Source organism: Apodemus sylvaticus, chromosome 13 (assembly GCF_947179515.1).
Source record: "Apodemus sylvaticus chromosome 13, mApoSyl1.1, whole genome shotgun sequence".
Taxonomy (NCBI): Eukaryota; Metazoa; Chordata; class Mammalia; order Rodentia; family Muridae; genus Apodemus; species Apodemus sylvaticus.
The window spans coordinates 70,002,097-70,023,608 of record NC_067484.1 but is presented as its reverse complement, the minus strand read 5'-3'; the positions used below and the strand labels follow the sequence as shown (position 1 = coordinate 70,023,608).

The 21,512-nt window shown below is 52.4% G+C and overlaps 1 protein-coding gene across 2 annotated transcripts in view; it reads left to right on the top strand.

The window, feature by feature from the left end:
- Positions 1-21,512, top strand: part of Psd2 (pleckstrin and Sec7 domain containing 2) — a 45,795-nt gene that overhangs the window by 7,052 nt on the left and 17,231 nt on the right. Inside the window, exons 2-7 of one of the 2 annotated variants that reach the window (XM_052155399.1) lie at positions 6,990-7,397; positions 8,590-9,036; positions 9,420-9,614; positions 13,725-13,805; positions 16,632-16,744; positions 17,473-17,531. In XM_052155399.1, coding sequence (XP_052011359.1) covers positions 7,030-7,397; positions 8,590-9,036; positions 9,420-9,614; positions 13,725-13,805; positions 16,632-16,744; positions 17,473-17,531 — 1,263 coding nt within the window. In that variant the 5' untranslated portion in view covers positions 6,990-7,029. Of the gene's footprint in view, positions 1-6,986; positions 7,398-8,589; positions 9,037-9,419; positions 9,615-13,724; positions 13,806-16,631; positions 16,745-17,472; positions 17,532-21,512 lie in introns of both variants that reach the window. The other variant, XM_052155400.1, reaches the window with a different exon arrangement.

Sequence of the window (21,512 nt, the reverse complement as noted above, 5' to 3'; positions counted from 1 at the left end):
AGAAGCATGCTGATATATGCAAATGTTAAGCAAATGAGGCTGCCCATTGGCCTGGGGCAGTGGGAGAGAAGAAAGCTAGAAGGTTTCAAGGAGTGACCTTTGTGGAGTGGCCCTGAAAGTCCCAGTGGGCACACGCAGATGGATGTAAACGGGCATTCATCCCGGGGGTTATGAAGAGGCCTCCTGGGCATCCACAGCCCATAGGAGGCTGGCCTCCTAGCAGACAGCACGGCAGGGCTTGTTAACAGCATTAAGCCATTACTACCTGAAAGGGACAGGCACTCAGGACTCAGATTTTTGGCTCGCTCTTAACACCGTGTGTGGCTCATGTGCCTTGAGACGGAGGTAGTCAGGAGCCTGGCCCGGGCAGGAGTGTTGGTGTGGCTAAGAGTTAAATGCTTGCCTAAGGGTAGGGGTTCCTTCTGTGTTCACCCCACTGGTCCCTCAGGAACCGGTCTCTCTCTCCTCCCTTACACTGGGCCCCTGAAGCCCCTGCCTTGGAACCTGCTCTGACAGTTGCCAAGGACGACCGTTTCCAAGGCTGAATGGACTGTATGCTATGTGCTGCTCTTCTGAGCACTTCTCAGGGCACGGGCAGCCAGCTAGCTCCCCAGCAGAACTGGGAAGGTTCTGGAAGGAAGTAACGAGGTACTTCCCTGGATACAGCTCACCCCCGCCCCCACCCCATTTCCTTTAGCAAGCCTGTGAAATAGTTGCTGTGAAATAGTCTCATTTTGTGGATGGTCCTGAGGCTTAGGAAGGTGAATGACCTTCCTGGGGTCACACAGCTGGTGGGGAGCAGAGATGTTTCTGAGGCTCCTGGGTAGTCACGTTCCCCATATTGCCCGGGGTTCCTCCTGCTCTGGGGGGAGTGGGATATTAAAATACTTGACCAACCCGGAGCCTGTCCTTTGGGCCTTGTGGAGAATGAGATGTGTGGTCTCAGGACACCACCAAGAAGTCCCCTTTCAGGTGCCCACTGCATTCTGGACTCCTGTGGGATCGGGAGGGTATAGCTAACCAGGGTCCACTCCCAGCATTTGATACATGCCAGCCAGCCTTTCACAACACTGATTGTCATGTTTGCCATGTGTGTGTGTGTGTCTGCACACGCACGTGTGAACCCAGTCATATGCTAACAATGATATGATCTAGAGAGCTCATTAGTGCAGGAGAACTTGTGGGGAGAAGGACAGTGGGTCAATGGGTGTCAGGGTGAGTCCCAGGGACAGATAGCAGGTTTACAAGCTAGGGAACCCTGGTGGAGCTCAGTGGGCAGGTGTCTGAAGGGAAGGTTCTTGGAGACTGGACAGGTTAGGACCCAAGCTGGCCAGGGTCCCATGGGAATCAATGGTGCTCCTTATAGCATGGGTAGTAGGTGAATTCCAGGGGAGCTTGGGGGTACTCTGTGTGGCCCTTAGTGGTGTGTGAGCCTCACAAACAGCCTCTGAATGCTTTGCACATGGGCGAGTCCATCCGGGCTGGGCTTGCAACCTCCATCAGGTGCTGAGCAAGATCCTTGGCTTGGGAATGCTCTGAATCTGACGCATGTGGGGAGGCCGAGCTTCCCCAGAACACTGGAGGCAAACTCAGAGTGTGACAGCTACGGCTCTGACCCCGGGACAGCTATGGTCTCAACCCCTCTACACTAACATTCCCAGACCTTTCTACATTCCTGGTCTGGGTTCAATACCCCAGGGACTTAGGTTCCGCCTGCCCTGGGCAGTTCTTGGCACCCATCCTGGTTCTGCCCAATGCTCTATTTCCATCAACTGGCCTATACACCCTCCACCAAGCCCCCTGCTGCCACTGTGTAGCTGTGGTTGGTGAAGATGCCCGTCTTCTCCGTTATCAACCCAGTCTGAAGTTCTGGGTGGTTCCCCTTCCTGTCCGCAGATTCTGCATAGGTGGAAGGATTTCTACTGTGGGTGTCTAGTAATATAGGCCTGTCATCCTTAACTTTGCCCTTAGGTTTGAAGACTTCCCTCTCCACCTTGACACCAGAGGAACCGTTGCCCTCCCTCTCTGTGGTTGTGTGGTCCTGAGTATGTATGCACATGCATATGAGCCCACACATGTCTGCTATGCACAGTAAGCATACACGTGTCTCACAGAGTAAGCCAGCCTGGAGCCTGCCTGCAGGAAACACCTCTGGTCTCAGCCTAGTGCTTCCCACAGCCCCTGTCTTGTGCCCCAGCACAGAAAGGATCATTGAGTTGTCCATCCCCGCAGCAGCCTTGCTCCAAGTGTGCTCCTCAATATTGCCTAGCCTCTGCCAAAAGTGGGGGTGGTAATAATCCAAGTTACTCAGCCAACAAGTATTTATAAAGCATCCCTATATGCTGGGCATTGCACAGGCTCTGGACAGCTGTGTCCATGATAGGTTCCTGCCCTCACTGGACTCACATTCTTGCGTCAGGGAGTGTGGTCAGGAAAAAAACAGGGAGTTTGGGAAGTTTCAGAAATGGTTGCTGGCTCAGTGCTTGATGGTGGAGGCTGAGGACCCTACTTGGGGCCCCAGCCCTGGTATACAAAGCTGGGTGCAACGATAAGCCCTTGTGCTGGGAAGGCAAAGGCAGGGGGATCCCTGGGGCTCACTGCTCTGGCCAACATGGTGAACTTCAGGTTCCATGAGAGACCACGTCTCACAAAATATGATGGGGAGTAATTGAGAAGACACCCCACGGTGACCTCTGACTTCCACATATACATGCATACACATGCACACAAACTGCACATATGTGTACACGGACAAGGACTATTCACACACATATCCCAACATTAATTGATTAAAACAGCAGAGTTTCCATTTTCCTTGACACTCTAAAAGCTCAGAGGGCTGTGACCAGAGGCAGGGCCTCTACTGGGGATGGGGAGGCAGCTTTGGGGTTCAGCCTTGAATGGAAGAAAAGACAATCACAGAATGATCCAGAGAAGCAACATTCTAGGCCAAGGGCACAGCTGGTGCAAAGGCCCTGAGGTGCGAATGAGCTTGGGGAGCAGAAAGAGGCCAGTGTGGCTGGGAGGAAACAGCAGAGTGAGCTCAGGCGGGGCCTTTTTAGGCCATGCTAGGGAGACTGAGTTCTCATTTAAGGGAGATGGGAATAGCTAGAGGATTACAAAGGAGGGAGACACAGTGTGGTTTGTTTCTGCAGTGCCTTCTGGCTGCCATGGGGGAAGTGGGGAAGGGGACAGGGTTATCTGAGGAGCAGCTGATACCCAGAAAGTGTGTGGCTCACCAGTCACCCCTGGCCTGGCGACTTCTGCTCTCATTGTGGTGTCCATCTCAGCTGGTACTGAACGGAGGCTGCTGAGAGCCCGAGGACATCCCAAGGGCTATGGGTAGTGAGAGGCTCCTGGGAAGGGGCTTGGATCAGGCTGAGGTCAGCCACAGGGGGTCGTGAATGCTGCCAGCCTGTCATTTGTGGGCCAGCTCCTCTCTGCTGTGGCCAGCAGGGCTGGAGGCAGCAAGCGCCACTGCTTTGGCCTGACTCCCCCTTCGGTTGAAGTTTTGGGGTCCTGATCTCACGGGAGGCTTCAGACTGCACCTTTAGTTCTTCCAGCTGCAGATGGAGACTGCACCTGACCATGCAGTGGGATTTCAGACAGAGTCTTTCCTGTTTGTGTGCCTCAGTCCCCCCTGGGCTGGAGACTTGAGTCCTGGGGAGTTTGCAGTTCTGAGGATAGCCTTCCCCTCAGCATCCATGACCTTAGCGTTACTCACCTGCTTTGGGGAGGAAGCAGAGGGAATACTTCATTCCATAGATGGCTTCACACAGGCCAGGGAGGTGAGAGTGACTCCCCGGTGACATCACGTGGAGGGACATAAGGGCGAGGATCTGGAACACTGTTTCACACCCTTTGCCTTGGAACATCCCCTTCTGCATCGCTCCCAAGGCTCAGCTCCTCTGGGCTCTCTTGGTCCTCAGCCCAGGCAAGGCCTCTGGGCCCCTTGCCTAGAGTAGAGCTCAATGCTGCCCCTTGTCTGTCTAGCCCCGGGAACTGAGGACACTGGCCAGCGCCCGGTACTGGCAGAAACTCAGTCCTGCTTGAAGCTTAAGGGGACATGGCAGAACAGGTAGGTCTGCGGGAGCCTGGACCAGTTTCTACAAGTCGCAAATGCCAGAAGGGTCACCCAAGAAACCCTTGATTTGTCAGTAGTCCAAGCTTTGGTCTTCAGATAGAGCCACTTATACACTTAAGTCGCTTCAGGGAGATCAGGCAGAACCACCCTCCCAGGCTCCACCTCTGTGCCTGGGCACGGGAGCTTGAGATATCCTGGCAGGATAGGGGCCTCAAGTCCTGTGGTATTGAGTCAATGACTTCCCTGCTGGCCTGTGGTAGATGGCTGGAGGACTAGAACTCAGGCAGCAGGATGCAAGGCCCCACTTCCTTTTTTCCTTTCCAGGTTCCCCTTGGGGTCGACTGGTCCCAGTCGAGGAGGTGACCTTCTGCCTCCTCTGGGTGTGCCACTGAGGGAACCAATAGAAATAGCAACGGCAGCAGCAGGGATGTAGGGCAGACCAGGAAGACTTCTTTACTCAGCGCTAGGCCCTGAGGGTTCCTGGTGCTCTAGCATCAGGGCCTGATAGCTTAGAGCTTAGCTTGAAGGTGTTTTAATCTGCGGTGTGTGTGTGTGTGTGATGTATGAGTGTGTGTGTGTGTGTGTGTGTGTGTGTGTGTGTGTGGTGTGTGTGTAGTGTGTGTGTGTGTGTGTGGTGTGTGTATATGTGTGTGTGTGGTATGTGTGGTGTGTGTGTGTGGTGTGTGAGTGTGTGAATGTGTGTGTATGCACAGTGTGATGTGTGGGGTGTGTAGGTGTGTGTGGTGTGTGTGTGTGCGGTGTGGTGTGTGTGGCGTGTGTGGCGTGTGTGGCGTGTGTGGCGTGTGTGTGTGTGGTGTGTATGGTATGTGTGTGGTATGTGAGTATGTGAATGTGTGTGTGTACACAGTGTGATGTGTGTGTGTAGTGTGTGTGTGTGTGTGTGGTGTGAGTGTGTGGTATGTATGGTGTGTGTGGTGAGTGTATGAATGTGTGTGTGTGTGCCATGTGGTATGTGTGCAGTGTATGTGGTGTGTGTGTGTGTGGTGTGTATGGTGTGTGTGTGTGTGTATGTGTGTGTGTGGTGTGTATGGTGTGTGTGTAGTGTGTGTGTGTGAAACCTGAATTTAGTGAGGTTATTAGAACTCTAGGTAGTCTATGTAGAGAGACCCTGTCTCAAAAAACAAAACAAAAAGTAAACAAAACTCTAGTTAGTAGTGATGGGCTGGGGCTGCAGATCTCTCTCCAGCCATCTTCTACTCCATGTTTGAACACACAGGGTTAAATGATTTTAGCAGGTGTATAGTAGCTCTAGTTAAAGGCTCAGGAGTCCCCAGAGAGCAGAACCCACTTTCCTTTCTGGGCTCACATAGGTGCAGAGTCTTCCTGGCGTTCGTGTTGGAGTCAGTGGCCTGGGCGTGCCTGGCAGGCACAGGGCCTCATGTCCTCAACTCCTCTCTGAGGCTTGTTCTGCTGGAGCCCAGAAAGCTGGGCACTCTTTCTCCTCCAGCCTCTCCTGAACCCAGATAGACCCCTCAGGAAGAAGTAGGGTGTCGGGGGCCACCTAGGCTCACACAGTGGAGCACCAAAGTATCAAACCAGAAACAGAGGAAACGCCCAGGCACCTGCCTCTCTGCAGTTTCCCAGGTGTTGGGGGCCAACGCTGGCCTGTGTCTCTGCCTGAGGTCACTAGGGAGGGTAGCCTAGACTACAAGGGGCTGGGGCAGAGAGGAAAGAATGTATAAATAAGGCCACAGCCCACTGAACTTGTCTTCCGCCTTCCTACCCAGTATGGCTCCCCCGGCTTCGATTTCCCCAGAGTACTTCTCAGGGGTCTTTCTCGAGTTCTTCCTTAAGACTCCCGGACTCCTTCTTGATGGCATTGCCAGATGCTTGCGTTGCAGGGGCAACCTTAGTCCGTGCAGCACTGCACCAGCCCAGCACCCTGGACAGCGGCCCGCGCGGGCCCCCAGTGGCTGCCGGCTGTGTCCCGGCTTTACTCTGGCATCCCTGGAATCAAGCTGCACTTTGGTCAATTTCCTCGATATCTCTCTTAGAGACCCCTTGAAAGCAACTCCTGGGCCAATTCCGTCTGCTAGTTACAAATTCAGGTTCCTTGTGCAGACCAGGCTGAGAATGCATGGAGAGGCACACACATGGCTGCCCAAGACCAGCCTGGGTTTTGTCTCCTTTTAGTAGCAGGAATACAGAGGGGCCTTCAAGAACTGCTGGATAAGCCAGGCAGTGGTGGCGCACCCCTGTAATCCCAGCACTCTGGGAGGCAGAGGCAGGTGGATTTCTGAGTTCGAGGCCAGCCTGGTCTACAGAGTGAGTTCCAGGACAGCCAGGGCTATACAGAGAAACCCTGTCTCAAAAAACAAAACAAAACAAAACAAAACAAAACAAAACAAAACAAAACAAAACAAAAACCCAAATCAGCCGGGTGGTGGCGGCGCATGCCTGTAATCCCAGCACTCTAGGAGGCAGAGGCAGGCAGATTTCTGAGTTCGAGGCCAGCCTGGTCTACAGAGTGAGTTCCAGGACAGCCAGGGCTACACAAAGAAACCCTGTCTTGAAAAAACCAAATCCAAACAAACAAACAAACAAACAAACAAAAAGGTACTGAACACTTGCCCAAGGGTCTTCCTCAAGGGACTTTGGTGAGTTCTGAAGGGTAGAACACAGACCCAAGAAGTAATAAGGAAGGTAGAGGCTAGGGTACAAGGGACAAACCAGGAGCCAGAGGTGAGCTGACAGAACGGCCTAGCCACTGACGTGAGAATATCACAACCTGTGCTTGTTCTCTAACTGGAAGTTACTAAAGAAATAATCATGGCCGTGCCCCTGCCCCTGACAAGCTGCCGCTGTACTGGTTTCATAGGATTTTAGGCCTTTGACCCTTGCCCTGTCTGACTGACTCTGTCTTTCTCCATCTTTTGTCAAGCAGCCCTAGGGGCTGGCAGGGACAGGCAGAGACAGCAGCTGACATGGATGAAGAAAAACTCCCATGTGAGCGGCACAAGGAAGGGGATGCTACCCAGGACCACGGCCTGGGGCCTGGAGAGGAGCATGGGGTCCAGAATGGAACAGCGACCAGTGAGGGCCAGAGCAGCTACATCGGCGGTCCAGGCAGCGAGAAGATGGACACCTTAGAGGGCACCATGGAGCCTGCGAGAGACCCAGATATGGCCCCGCCTGGCCTTAGCCTCTCTTTGACCAATGGCCTGGCTTTGGGACAAGACGGGAACATCTTGGAAGATTCCATAGAATCCAGGCCCTGGAGTAGTGGACCAGCAGAGGAGGAGGAGGATGCCCCTAGGAGTCTCTGTCCAGATGCTGAGGAATCTCAGCTAGGGTGAGTGCATGCTCTGGGACAGGGACTCACAGATTCCTCGCTCTTTGATAATACACCCTGGAGGCAGCCCCTAGGTCTCTCTAGAAGTCTGAGGTTTCCTGTCCCCATTTTTAGCTTCTGAGTGTTAACAGCAGAGCCCTACAGGGGAATTCAGAGACAACCAGGCCCGCTGTACTCCCGGCCCATGGCCCCCCTCACACCACAATGAGCAGTCTCTATGAGGAGCTGTAGTCCGCCTCTACCAGCTGACAGTAGAGCTTTGAGTCCACCTGCATATCTAGATGTGACAGGTGGGTTATCTGGCCCATTTCCCCCAAGATGGCCCCGGGTAGGCAAGCTGCATGTTCTTGCCCTTCTCGGGGAATTTCTCCTGGGATTTTGATAAGTTGTACCAGGAACTTTGTGTCTATCCCGCTCAGTGGAGTTACAGTCTGTTTCTCAGCAGAAGGTAGAGAGACAGAGAGAGGAGGACAGGAGGGGGAGGGAGAGGGGGAGGAAAGAGGGAGGAGGAGATGGAAGGAGATTGGAGAGAAGCACGTGGCTTGGAGAAACCGAAAGTTATGTGGGATTTTATAGATGGGAATAGAGTAGTGTAATGGTAGATTGCCCAATCTAGGCATGTAGCTTGTATTCCTATAAATTGAGTTGTGATTTCTTTACCTGGGTCATTTGGGTTGGATATTTAACGCAACAAGACTGGGTCTTGAGGTATCACTGGACAAGGAAGAGGGGATGGGCAGGGGGATGTCTAAAGGCCGTGGAGTGTGGGAAGAACATATGCAGAAGTCTTGAAGAGTGTAGCTATAGGCCTGTCTCTCCGGAGTGGGCAAGCACACAGGGCTGTGTAAATATGTATGGGGGCATGTGTGTGTCCTGCCTTTACACTGGTATATGCATAGGGGTGTGAGAACATGTATGGGGGCGCATGTGTGTGTCGGTTTGCATGTATGCATGCCTAGCCTAAATATTGCAATTTGTACAGGAGGTAAGTATGCATGGGTCTTGTGTGTGTATGTGTGTGTGTGTCCAGCCAATACATTTAATTAGTATATGCACAGGACTGTATGAGTTTTCATGGGCATGTGTATGTGTATGTGTGTTCAGTTCCTAGCTAGAGACTGGTGGTGTAGCAGCTAGCCTTAGTGTCTGGGACATCTAAGTAGGATGGTGACTGTGCCCTTGCATTCTATAGGCTGGACTGTCCTGGCGAACCAGATGTGCGGGATGGCTTCAGTGCCACTTTTGAGAAGATTCTGGAGTCGGAGCTACTGCGGGGCACCCAGTACAGCAGCCTGGACTCCTTAGATGTGCTGAGTCTCACCGACGAGAGTGACAGCTGTGTCAGCTTCGAGGCCCCCCTCACGCCTCTCATCCAGCAGCGGGCTCGAGACAGCCCTGAGCCCGGCGCTGGGCTGGGCCTTGGGGACATGGGGCCTGAAGGGGATCTGGGGGCAGCTGGTGGTGGTGATGGGGAGCTGGGCAGTCCCCTGCGGCGGTCCATCTCTAGCAGCCGCTCAGAGAATGTCTTGAGTCACCTGTCTCTCACGTCGGTGCCCAATGGGTTCCATGAAGATGGGCCTGGGGGCTCAGGAGGGGAGGATGAGGAGGAGGACACGGACAAGTTGCTGAACTCGGCCAGGTGAGGCGGGAGGGGGTGGGGGGAAGGGCTGGGCTGGGATCTGGGGAGCCATGAGTGGGTAGGGGAACCGAGATTCAGGAGAGGCAAGGCCTTCTGGACGACCGTGTCCACAATCCACAAGCCCCCATGGGGTCATCTTGTCTGTCTCCTGCGTGCGGACTTCCCACACAGCTCTTCCATCTTTCTAGCTCAGAGCAGGCCAGATTTCTGTGCCGAGCACAGCCATGTCTGATTTCCTGAGCCGCTCTCTAGAGGTCTGTCTCGAGGCTCCCCTGCTGAATGGAGGCCTGTTTTCTTGTTCTGGCCGCACAGTGGGTTTTCAGAGACTCGGGGTCCCTCCTAGCCACACACGGGGCATCTGAGTCCCTTCTTCTCATTTGCAGTGACACCAGCCTTAAGGATGGCTTGTCGGACTCGGACTCAGAGCTGAGCAGCTCTGAGGGGCTGGAACCTGGCAACACAGATCCCCTGGCCAATGGGTGCCAGGGCGTCAGCGAGGCTGCTCGCCGACTGGCCCGCCGCCTCTACCACCTCGAAGGCTTCCAGCGCTGTGACGTAGCTCGGCAGCTGGGCAAAAAGTGAGTGAGTGTGCCTTCCCAGCGTCTATCCCAGGCAAAGCAGACCCGATGCCTTCCTCAGCAGGAAAGGGGTGCCAGTGACTCCTTTCAGGAGTGGCCGGTGCCAGGAGCTCCCACCGGGCCTCCAAGGACACCTCCTCCTGTCATTGTCCTCATTCTTGACCTCGCCCTAAATCTGTTTCCTTTCTGGGCTACTTGGGCTAAGGTGGTTGCTGTCAGGGAGGGGGTGGTGACAGGCGGCCCCTCGGGGCTGGAGCAGGATGGGGGATGTGGTTATGGTGTTATGAAGGGCACTAGAGAGGACAGACAGAATAACACGATTGAGCCAGAGTTCTACCCTGTGGGGCTAGGTGGAGAGGAGAACCTGTAAAGGATTTGGGTAAATGTCTGGGCCATGAAGGTGAAACAATGTGTCTATCTTTATTAAACCTGCCTGTTGGGACCCCCTGAAAGGACCCACACCTGAAAGCACAGGGCATAACCTTCAGACAGCAAGCAAAGGACTCTAGCCACCCAGCAGTCCTGGGGAAGACTGGTGACCTGGTGAGCGTGTGTGTGAGAGATGAAGATGGTGTGTTCTGAGTATGTTTGAGCACACTGTGGCTACCACATCGGCCCTTCTGTTCACAGGGATTCCACCACCCCAGGAAGGCTTGGCGGTGGGCGGAGCTGGCCAGCCTCCCATGCTACTCACAAAGCTAAGGGAGACAGATCAGACTTGGGTCAGGCTGAGATGAGGGCTTTAGGTGCTAGGAGGCTTTCCGACACCCTCTGATACTTCCTTGTACCTTGGGCAGTGGGTTCCCAGGAGCCCTTCCTAAAAATCACGACCCATAGACTCCTGTAGCAAGCTGAACATCTCCAGGTAGGTGGAACCTGAAAACAGACTCCTATCCTTGGGAGGATGGGTTTTTGCCATGTTTCCGCAGCGCCCTCTGCAGGCTCCTCCAGTAATTGCTGCAGCTCATTCTTCCCATCCAAAAATCGGAGGGCAGTGGAGAGGAAATTCCCAGGTCTTCATGTCCAGCTCTCAGGTTTTCTCCCCTGGGTTGCTTGTGCACCCTCCCTTTATTTTCTTAGTTGTTCTAGATGGGCTCTTGCTTTTATGTTTCTCCTGTAGAAACTTCTCTGCCCATGCCTCCTTCCGCAGCACTGACAGACACAGTTTTAAGTTTTCATTATGAACCTTCCGCGCGCACGTGTACACACACACACACACACACACACACACACACACACAGCAGATAAGCATCAAACTTTTCATATACTCACTATGCAACTCCAAAGTGTTTTGAGGTATCACTATGTAGCCCAAGCTGGTCACCAAATCCCCCTGCCTCAACTTCCCAAATGTTGGCATTACAGGTGTGCATCATCACACCCAGATCTCAGGTCAATGTTCTTCCACTACACCTCAGTTTTCCTCCCCATTTGTTGGAAGCATAGTTATTATTTGACTCATAGTGCTTTAGCATATCTGTAACCGGTAAGAATTTTTGTGTAGTTCCATTTTAACATTTAATAATACTAACAAAAAATTCCTCATTATCTCTATTTGGTGTGTTTCCCTTTCTCTAAAAAAACACTGATTTGGTCAGACCTGGTGTTGCATGCTGACCCAGATACTTGGAGCCTGAGGCAGGAGGGTCCCAAGCTCAAGGCTTGCCTGGGCTACAGTGAGTTCAAGAACACACTGGGAAACTTAGTGAGACTCAGAAATATATAAGATAAAAATAGGGCTTGGCTGTAGCTCAGCACAGAACACTTACCTTATGTATGGGAGGCCCTGGGGGGTCAATCCTCTATACTGCCACAAGAAGAAGATGAAGGAGAAGGAGGAGGAGGAGAAGACAAAGATCGAGAAGAAGAAGGGAGAAGATGAAGAGGAGGAAAAAGTTGAAGAAGAGGAGGAAGAAGATGAAAACGATGAAGAGGAAGAAGAGAAAGAAGAAGAGAAGGACACAAAAAGAAAAAGTAGAAACTGTGTTCACATCAGGTCTGGAATACAATTCACACGATGTACCCAGCCCTCGCTTTCACACGTGCCAGTTAATAGCCAGCCTCTGTCTTCTCCATCCTCCTCCTCCTCGTCCTCCTGGTCTCTCCCTGTGTGGTGCATGCATGCACATCTGCATGCGTGGCTGCATGTACACGTGGAGGCCAGAGGCTGACCTTGTGCGTCTTCCTGTTACTCTATGTTCCGAGTCATGGTCTCTCCCTGAATCTGGAGCTCACTGACTGGGTAGGCAGACTGCTCAGCAAGCTGCTGGCATCCTCCTGTCTCTGCCTCCTCCGTGATGACATTACACGTCTACACCACCACGCCTGGCTTTTTATGTAGGTGCTAGGGATCAAAACCCAGACCTCCAGGCTTTCAAGGCAAGCATTAACACCGAGACCATCTTCTCAGGCCCCCTCTCTTTTAAAGTGCCATATATTGTAGAAACAGCCATTTTCCCCAAAGGATTTCCCACAGTTCGAATGTGCACGTGGTTTATGTCACATGCCCTTCCAGTTCCCATGGTCCTACCAATGGGAAGGAAAGTGTAAGGCTTTTATTTATTTATTTATTTATTTATTTATTTTTAAAATTATTTATTATTATATGTAAGTACACTGTAGCTGTTCTCAGACACATGAGAAGAGGGCATCAGATCCCATTACAAATGGTTGTGAGCCACCATGTGGTTGCTGGGAATTGAACTCAGGACCTTCGGAAGAGCAGTCAGTGCTCTTAACCACTGAGCCTTCTCTGCAGCCTTGAAAGTTTTATTTCATTTCATTTCATTTCTGTCTTTCTTTCTTTCTTCCTTTCTTTCTTTCTTTTTTTTTTTTTTTTTTTTTGGTTTTTCAAGACAGGGTTTCTCTATGTAGCTCTGACTGCCCTGAAACTCACTCCGTAGACCAGGTTGGCCTCAAACTCAGAAATCTGCCTGCCTCTACCTCCCAAATACTGGGATTAAAGGCGAGTGCCACCACTGCCCGGCTTCATTTACTTTTTTTTTAGGTTTCATGAAACACGTTCTTCCTTGGCCTCCAGGAGGTCTGTGCCCCACCCGCCTTTAGAGCTCTGCTCTGGGCCTGCACATTAGAAGAAAATATTTATATTTCTGTGTATGGATGTGTGTGTTGTGTGATTGTATATGTGCATGCGCAGATGCCCAAGGGAACCAGGAGAGGGCGACAGAGAGCCACTGTAGCTGGATTGCAGGCAGTTGTGAGATACCTGACCTGGGTGCTGGGAACCAAACTCAAGCCTCTGGGAGAGCAGTGAGTGCTCTTACCCACTGAGTCATCGCTCCACCTCAGTTTGGCCTCAAGCTTAGAGGCTAGAACTCCTCTGTACACTACGACGCTGGGGATTGAGTCCAGGACTTTGTGCATGGTAAGCAAGCACTCGGAGCTACACCCTCAGCCCATTTATATGTTTAAAACTTTTACTTGCTTTTGAGTCAGGGTCTCATGTAGGCAGGCTGGTCCTCCTTCCTCACAGTGCTGAATGAAGCAACAGGTACACACTGTCACACCAAACTCCCTGCTCTTGGTTCTCACAAGGGCCCAGAGCTGGAAACACCAAGCTGTCTCTTACAAGGTTACGCTCACAGGGAGTCAGCCAGCTCTGTCCTCATCCTGAGCTCTGACATCACCTTCTCAGTCATTTCCTTCCTGGTGACCTCAGAATCCTAAATGTTCTCTTCTCGGCCCCCCTTTTCTGGATCCATTCTCTGTGGGTCCCCACTCTGCAGGTATGGTGTTAGCTTTAAACTCTGCAGCCATGCCCTGGTCCTTACTGTGATCTGAGGCTGGGCCCCTGCTCACCTCTGCCACCCTCCCGGTGGTGGCTTGATTTACATTCTGTCATCTCTGCTGGAAACACTTGCATCACCCCGCCCTGCTCCCTTCCCTGAGTTGGCTCTTACTGAGCTGAGACATCATCCCTCATGCCACAGACCAAGGCATCTCTCTGACCTGAGGGACCAGAGGAGGCGATCCAGGGTCTGGGCAGATCTGGGTGGTGGTTAAGGGTACCTTGGGGCACTTCCCCAGTACCTGATGTTCTGGGACTCGGGGCCTGCTTCTAACTGACCTCCCATTATACTTTCTTGGCAGCAATGAGTTCAGCAGGCTGGTTGCTGGGGAGTACCTCAGTTTCTTCGACTTCTCAGGCCTCACTCTGGACAGAGCACTCAGGTCAGTGGGGCTGGGTTGCGACAGTGTCCACAGGCGGTGGAACAGCGTGTCTGACTTGTTATTCTAGCTATCCTATTCTTGCAATATAGAATATAATATCTGTATTCCAGCAAGTCTATCGTAATTTTTTTATACAACTTTGTGCAAGTCTTGACCCCTCTGGTAAAGCTGTGGAGAAAACCTATGGGTAGCTGTTGTCCAGCTACTCAGTGATTGCCAGCTAATGTGATGGGTGACAAGGGACATGAAGATTCGGGTGTGGTCACAGCTCTTTAGGAGGGAAAAGGAGGCCAACCGTTTGCCTGAACGGAGTGCTTCCCGATTGCCTGATACCATAGGTCTTTGTACTCAGGGCCTACTTTTGTTTGTTTGTTTGTTTGTTTTTGTTTTTTGAGGCAGGGTTTCTCTATGTAGCTCTGACTGTCCTGGAGCTTGCTCTGTAGACCAGGCTGGCCTCGAACTCACAGACATCCTTCTGCTTCTGCCTCTTGAGTGCAGGGATTAAAGGCACGGGGCACTACCATCTGGCTATATCTGGCCTACTTGGATGGTAAAGGGACTTGATTGCAACTATTTCAGTGTCTCAGGAGGGTCAGGTGTGGGCCTTGGGAGCAGGAGGGGGCGGGTGGTTGAATGGAAGTCAGTGTTACCAGAAAGATGCTCGACCAGGCCGAGGAGGGAGGGCAGAATCCCTTCCCTCCTCAGCTAGGGGTGATGTCTGCAGATGCTAGGACCTCTTGCTGGGTCCCAGATGTCTCTTAATACTTTTTTGACAATCAGCTTTTATTCTACCCCTCTGTTTCCGTTGGGATGTTTTCTGTTGCTTTTCAGTGTATTTGCCATTTTGCCATGTCCAATAGCAGATAAATGAAGCCAATAAAAACTACTGAGGCACTGGCAAGATGGTTTGCAAGGGTAGCAAGTGTGAGGACCACAGTTCAGACCCTGGCATCTATGTAAATGCTAGGCAGGCATGGTATCTGTAATTCCAGAGCAAACTGGCTAGCTAGGCTGGCCACATCAGCAAGCTCTCTGGGGTCAAATGAGAGACCTCACCTCAGAATATAAAGTCAAAAGCAATTGAGGAAGATGCTTGACGTCAACCTCTGGTCTCTGTGTGCACATGCATGCACATGTGCTTATGCAAATCCAAGCATACATACCCTCATGCATGCATACTACACATGCATACATACCCCAAAGAAACATCATTAAGTTTCTATTCTCAGTTACACTTTACATTTCTAGAATTTCCATCATCTTTAAACTTTAAAACAGATTCCAGTTCTCTGTGGGACTCCCTATCTTTTCACTAACACATCCGAATCCTGTATATCTTTTAAAAAAATGTATTCCTGATTCATTCCTGTGTGTGTGTGCATATGCATGTGTGTACACACAGGTTTTCATGTGTGTGTGTACATGTGTGATTTGTGTGCATGTGTTGTGTGTATGTTTGCACATGTGTGCCTGTGTGTACATGCTTGTATGTGTGTGTGCATGTATGTGAGTGTGTGCATGTTTGCATGTGTGTGCATGTGTGTGCATGTTTGCATGTGTGTGCATGTGTGTGTGTGTGCGCGCGCGCGCGCACGTGCATGTGCACATATTTGCATGTGTGGGGACTCATGTGTGGAGGCTGAGGTTGATGTGGGGAGTCTTCCTCTGCTGCTCTCCATGGTATTGAGACACTCAGTTGACATTCAGATGAATCCAGGGCTCACAGACATGACTGTGGTCAGCTTGCTCCAGGAGCACACTATGTCTGCCTTTTGATCACTGGGACCACAGGCAGCCACCATGCCCAAGTCCAGTTACAGTTTGGGGATCCAAACTCATCTCTCTAGCCCTGACTTGCTTCTGTTTTCTGGGATTTCTGGGTTTTTCCAGCACCTATTGTTTCTCTTAGTTTGTCCAACACTTCCTTTACAAGGCAACTGGAAAGGAACCCGGGACACAGTCCTAACCCAGCCAGGGCTGGGCTGAGGAGAGGCAGCTCTGGAGTGCCGTGTCTCTCAGGGTTAGCTCTGAACCTCAGCCTTGTATAGGAACCATGTCATTGAAACTGTTCTGAATCCTCATTTTATGACCTTGCAGTAAAACTGTCCTCCTCCTTAAACAAACAAGCAAACATCCCTCTATCTCTAGGATTCACACTCCACAACTTTCACACCTTCAGAGTTGGGCGATTGTGTGGTCATGTGCTTTTAACCTCTCAAGGCTCTGGATGTGATGTCCAGCCCCTTAGAAGGATCCAGTGTACTGCCTTCTACCCATGGACTTTGTCTGTGACACACCTGTAGAAAGGTGGCTGTCACGTGTCAGCCGCCGTCTGGCTTCTGTCCGGTTCTCTCCATCCTGAGATCATGAGACTTTGTTGCTTCACCTGTAGCTTAAGGTGTGTACTGCGGCACAGGTGGGGGAATCTACATTGCTCTGCTCCAAGCAGATCTATCTTGAGTTGAGCCTTTGGATTGATTGCATCAAAATGAGGGAGATCAGAAAGATAGCCTTCTGTGGGACTGGGTCACCATCATGGGTGCTGTACTGAGGGCCTTATGTGTTGGGTCACTAGAGTGAAATGTGACTGTCTAGATCCTGGAGACCCACAGAAGGCGCTGGGTGTAAACATCATATCCCTGCCTGAGGTCTTAGAATCCAGAGGCTATCTTGGACAGCCAATGTTCTGCCTGGGCCTGCACAGGATATCTAGACAGGAGCTAGCCTCATGTGTATATTTGTGTAGGCAAATATGTCTTCTATTCCAGTGAGAAGGCTGTATCAGGGACTCTGAGATTCACTCAGCAACCTTGAATTCCATTCTAGAACCTTCCTGAAGGCCTTCCCGCTGATGGGGGAAACACAGGAACGAGAACGAGTCCTTACCCACTTCTCTCGGCGGTATTGCCAGTGTAACCCAGATGACAGCACTTCGGAAGGTATGGTGTTCCCTGACCACCTTCCATGAGACTCGCCTAGCTGGGACATGGTCTCCGCCCACCCTGGCTCAGCTGCCACATTTGTCTTGCTTGCAGGCAGGCTCAGGTGGGCCATATGCTCTGGCAAATAGTAGGTCCTCAATTAAGATCGAATGAATACACTTGGTTTTTACCCCAGCACACTCATGCCTGAAACCGCAGGGTTGGCAGGATGAATGCAGGAGAATGATTTAAAGCTTGAGGTCAGTCTGAGCTACAGAGTGAGACACTGTCTCAAAAACCCAAACAATAGACTGCCCGGGGATTGTGGGATGGCCTCCTGGACAAGAGAGCCCAGATGTCTTCCTCATGGCCATTCCATTCCCAATGCCTATACTTTTTGTCCGGGAGGGGATATTCCATGCAGGTCTCTTGCAGAGTTAGGACTTGTCATATGGACAGACTTGCATCTTAGGAACTGACAGATCAGATCCCTTACTGCTATTGTAGGGATATAGCTTGGAGCCCAGAGCCTTGCCTCGTTCTAAGGTTCAAGGTGAATTTGTCTGCAGGAGGCAGACATCTGGGTTAGAGCATCACCCAAGCCTTGGCCTTGAGTGCTTGCGAGCAGATGTCCACTTTTCTCTGTCTGTGTGGCCTCTAGCCTGACTCTATAGGGAGGCTTGTGGGAGGCTCCGGGTGGGAATGAGTGGGTTCTTGTAGTGAGGATACTGTCCTGTTCTCTTTAGATGGGATCCACACGCTCACCTGTGCCCTGATGCTACTCAACACAGACCTGCACGGACATGTGAGTTGGGGGTCTGTCAAGGGAACATACATGCTCACTGGCTCCTGGTCATTGAGGGACAGCCCTGTAGCCAGCCCTCTTGCTGAAACTCCTGATCCGGGTCAGATTTTTCCCCCCCTAGCAGACCTGGGAGGCGGGCACCTTGCTACTATATTTGACTGGGTCCTGTTTTTGTCCACTGTCTCTGCCCAGCTTCTGGCTCCTAAGATGAACAGTGAGAGAGAGCAGCTGAGGCCCATTGGAATTCTTTGTTTCGATTTTTGAGACAGGGTTTCTCTGTGTAGCCCTGGCTGTATTGGAACTTGCTCTGTAGACCAGGCTGGCCTTGAATTCAGAGATCTGCCTGGTTCTGCCTCTCAAGTGCTGGGAATCAAGGCATGCGCCACCACCTCCCAGCTGAGGCACTGGAAATTTACCATGTGGCAAATCCATGTGTCCTCCAGGAGGGACCATCTGATCGTGGTAGTTAAGTCCATGCCTTGCTCCACCGAAGGCTACATGCACTATGATATCGCCTTTAAAAGCTCAGATGTGGCCTTCCTGTGACACCATGCCCCAGGTTACTCCTAGGGGACCTCCTCCTCACCCCCCACTCCTGTCAGACCAGTGAGTGGACGGACATGTGGGTGCCCAGGCCCCAGGCTGTCCCCAGGCTTCTCACGCTCACTAATTCCTTCTTCCTTCCTCTGTTGGCTACGGCTCTGGGCTCTCCTGCCCTTCCTGCCTCAGGTGGTAAGTGCTGCTCTCACAGTGTGCATGCTGTATGCTTAGACCTGCCTCCTTCACCCGCTGTCCCCTGTCACACCATCTGCCCCACCCAACTGCTCTCTGGCCATTACTCTCTCCGGGCTGGTCAGAGCCCTCCTGGGAAGTGGGTATGTTTCAGTGACTCGGTGACAGGTCAGGATGTCTGGTTCTAAGTAAACCCGGCATAATAACACCCGGGGTGTTAAAGAGGAATCTGGGATAGACAGGCTTCACGTCTATTCTTGCCTTCATGGGGTGGCTGTGTGATTCTTGGCAAGTCACTGCCCCTCTCTGAGTCTCAAGTTCAGCATCTTCTCGGGACAGTGATGATTTCCTCCAGTGACTTGGTGGGGACTAGGGGTGGCCTGACCCTGGCAAGGGCTTTGCTGTGAACAATATTTCCACCTACCCATGATAGGAACACCACACAGCAGTGGTGTCCACTGCTACTCTTAAATCTTGAGTGATGGACGACCTGTGGGCGCAGCCTTGAGGCTGGTGGCATCTGGAGTGGCCGAGGGGGAGGGGGAGGAGCCAAGAATGGCTTGTGGGCACGAGGGGCACTGGCCAGGGGAGGGCTGAGGTCAGGGGGAGCCCAACTGTGACAATGTTAGCAGATCCTGAGTGCGGGGCAGAGAGAAGATATGTGTGTATATGACGTGTATTCCCTGTGAGTGGGAGTGGAGTGAGCACCCATGAGACAGCCTTTCCGGGGATGGCTCCTGTTCACAGCCGTGAACTTCGGCCACTTGGAAAGGCGTGTGGAAGCCACCCCTCCATGCTGTGCCCACCCTCGGTGGAGAGACCCCCAGCACGGCCCCTTACCCGAGTTCCCTGGAGGGAGTGTTGCTCAGTGAGCAGTGGGGAGAAACCTGGGTTAGCGTTCTCCGTGTTTGCCCACAGCACAGCTGTATGAACAAACCTCTTAACTCACTAAGCTTCTATTTATTTCCCCATTTTGTGATTTCCCCTGTCTGTGAGCCCTTTTAAAAAATGATTTGTTTATTCTAAAACGTATATGCATTGGTGTTTTGCCTGTATGTCTGTGTGAGAACGTCAGATACCCTGGAGCTGGAGTTACAGACAGGTGTAAGCCACCATGTGGGTGCTGGGACTTGAACTTGGGTCCTCTAGAAAAGCAGCCTGTGCTCCTAACTGCTGAGCCATCTCTCCAGCTCCTTGCCTATGAGTCTTAATGCAGACAGCCCAGAGAGCACTTTGCCAAGGTCTGCTGGTTACAGTAACTGATCTTGTCAGAGGACTCAGTCACTCCTGTCCTCCAGCTCTTTGTCAGAGACAGTAAGAGCCGGGTGGACCCTAGAGGGTCTTAGGAATGTCATCCCTGCTGGTTCCCCTAGAGAGCTGTAGTCAGAGAGGGAGGCTGATTGGCTTGTCAGAGGAGCGGGAGGCAGGAAGACTTCCTGTAGGTGTGTCTGAACTCTGGGATGCCAGGATGAAGAAGAGGCGGAGGAGAGGGGTGGTGCTCCAGGGGAGTACAAGCTGAAGGAGGAGTCATCTCCTCCGCCACAGGACTGAAGCTGCCTGTGGGCAGGTGGACGATTCCTGGGACAGACGCAGGGATTTGATGCCTGGCTTTAAGACTTCCTTCCAGGCGAGCCATAAAACAGGCTAGGGTTGTTCTTCCCAGTGCCACGCCAGGCTTTCCGGAAAAGGCCAGCTGCCCTGGGTCAAAAGTGATGGCCAAGTGCTACTGTCTGGATGGCAGCTGGGTGGCACCTAACCACAGCCAGCCCCTGGGCAAGGGCATGGGCTTACGGAGATGGCCACCGTAGCCTGAGAGAACCAAGATCACAGCCATGAAGGTGGGGTTGTGGTCAGACTAGCTGTGGGACAGAGGCTGTGGGAAACAGAGCCCCGGGCCCAAGGGAGGACCTGCTGATGACAAGGGGACGAGGAGCCCTGGGGCGTTCAGGGTTCCCAGTCATGTCTGCGGCCCTGTCCCTGTTCACGTCTTTTTGCCTGGCTGTCTATCAATATTTCTTTGAAAGCAAAGAACTTCATTGGCATGTCTTCTTTTCTTTGTACCTTGGTGAGTCTTGCTCTTTGGCCCAGAGAGAGATGAACCTTAGTGAAGGGTTTGAGTGGGCTTGGAGTGTATTCTCTAGAGCGACCATAATGTCCGGATATGCCAATGAGGCCGGGCACTCCATGTTGTGGAACTCTTGTATACACTGATTAATTTCATTATGGAAAAATACAGCAGCAGCCCTGACTGTTTTAACCACCTCAAAACACTCAAGGCGGTGGCAGGGTGGTGGCGGTGGCAGTGGTGGCGGTGGTGGCAGTGGTGGTGGCGGTGGCAGTGGTGGTGGTGGTGGCAGTGGTGGTGGCGGTGGCGGCACTGAGAGTGCATTCCCAGGGCTGTGCACCTAGCACTACTGACCCATTCCAGAATTTTTCATCACTCTCAAAATAAGGCCAACCCTCTCCCCAGTCACTACTCCTCCCCGCTTCCCCAGTCACTCCTCCTCCTCCCCAGTCACTCCTCCTGTCCCCTCCCCAGTCACTCCTCCTCCCCCTCCCTAGTCACTCCTCCCTCCTCCCTAGTCACTCCTCCCTCCTCCCCAGTCACTCCTCCCTCCTTCCCAGTCACTCCTCCCTCCTCCCCAGTCACTCCTCCCCCCTCCCCAGTCACTACTCCTCCCCGCTTCCCCAGTCACTACTCCTCCCCCTCCCCAGTCACTTCTCCCCCCTCCCTAGTCACTCCTCCCCTTCCTCAGTTACTCCTCCTCCCCCTCTCCAGTCTCTCCTCCTGCCCCTCCCCAGTCACTCCTCCCTCCTCCCCAGTCACTCCTCCCCTTCCCCAGTCACTCCTCCTCCCCCTCCCCAGTCACTCCTCCTCCTCCCCCTCCCCAGTCATTCTTCCTCCCCCTCCCCAGGCATTCCTCCTCCCTCTCCCCAGTCACTCCTCCCCCCTCACCAGTCACTACTCCTCCCCCTCTCCAGTCTCTCCTCCTGCCCCTCCCCAGTCTCCTCCTCCCCCTCCCCAGCCCCTGTAAAAACTCTGCTTTCCAACTGTGTGAGCTGTCTGTTGTGGAGACCTGATGTGTGCGGAATCAATCACACAGCGTCTGATCGTCTCTGTCAGGCTTATTTCACTTGGTGTATGTGTTCCAGGGTCCTTCACGTCGTAGCATGTGTCAGTTCTTTATACTCTTGTTTTGGGATAGTGTCTCATTGCATGGACATGCCACACAGGACATATGTGGATAT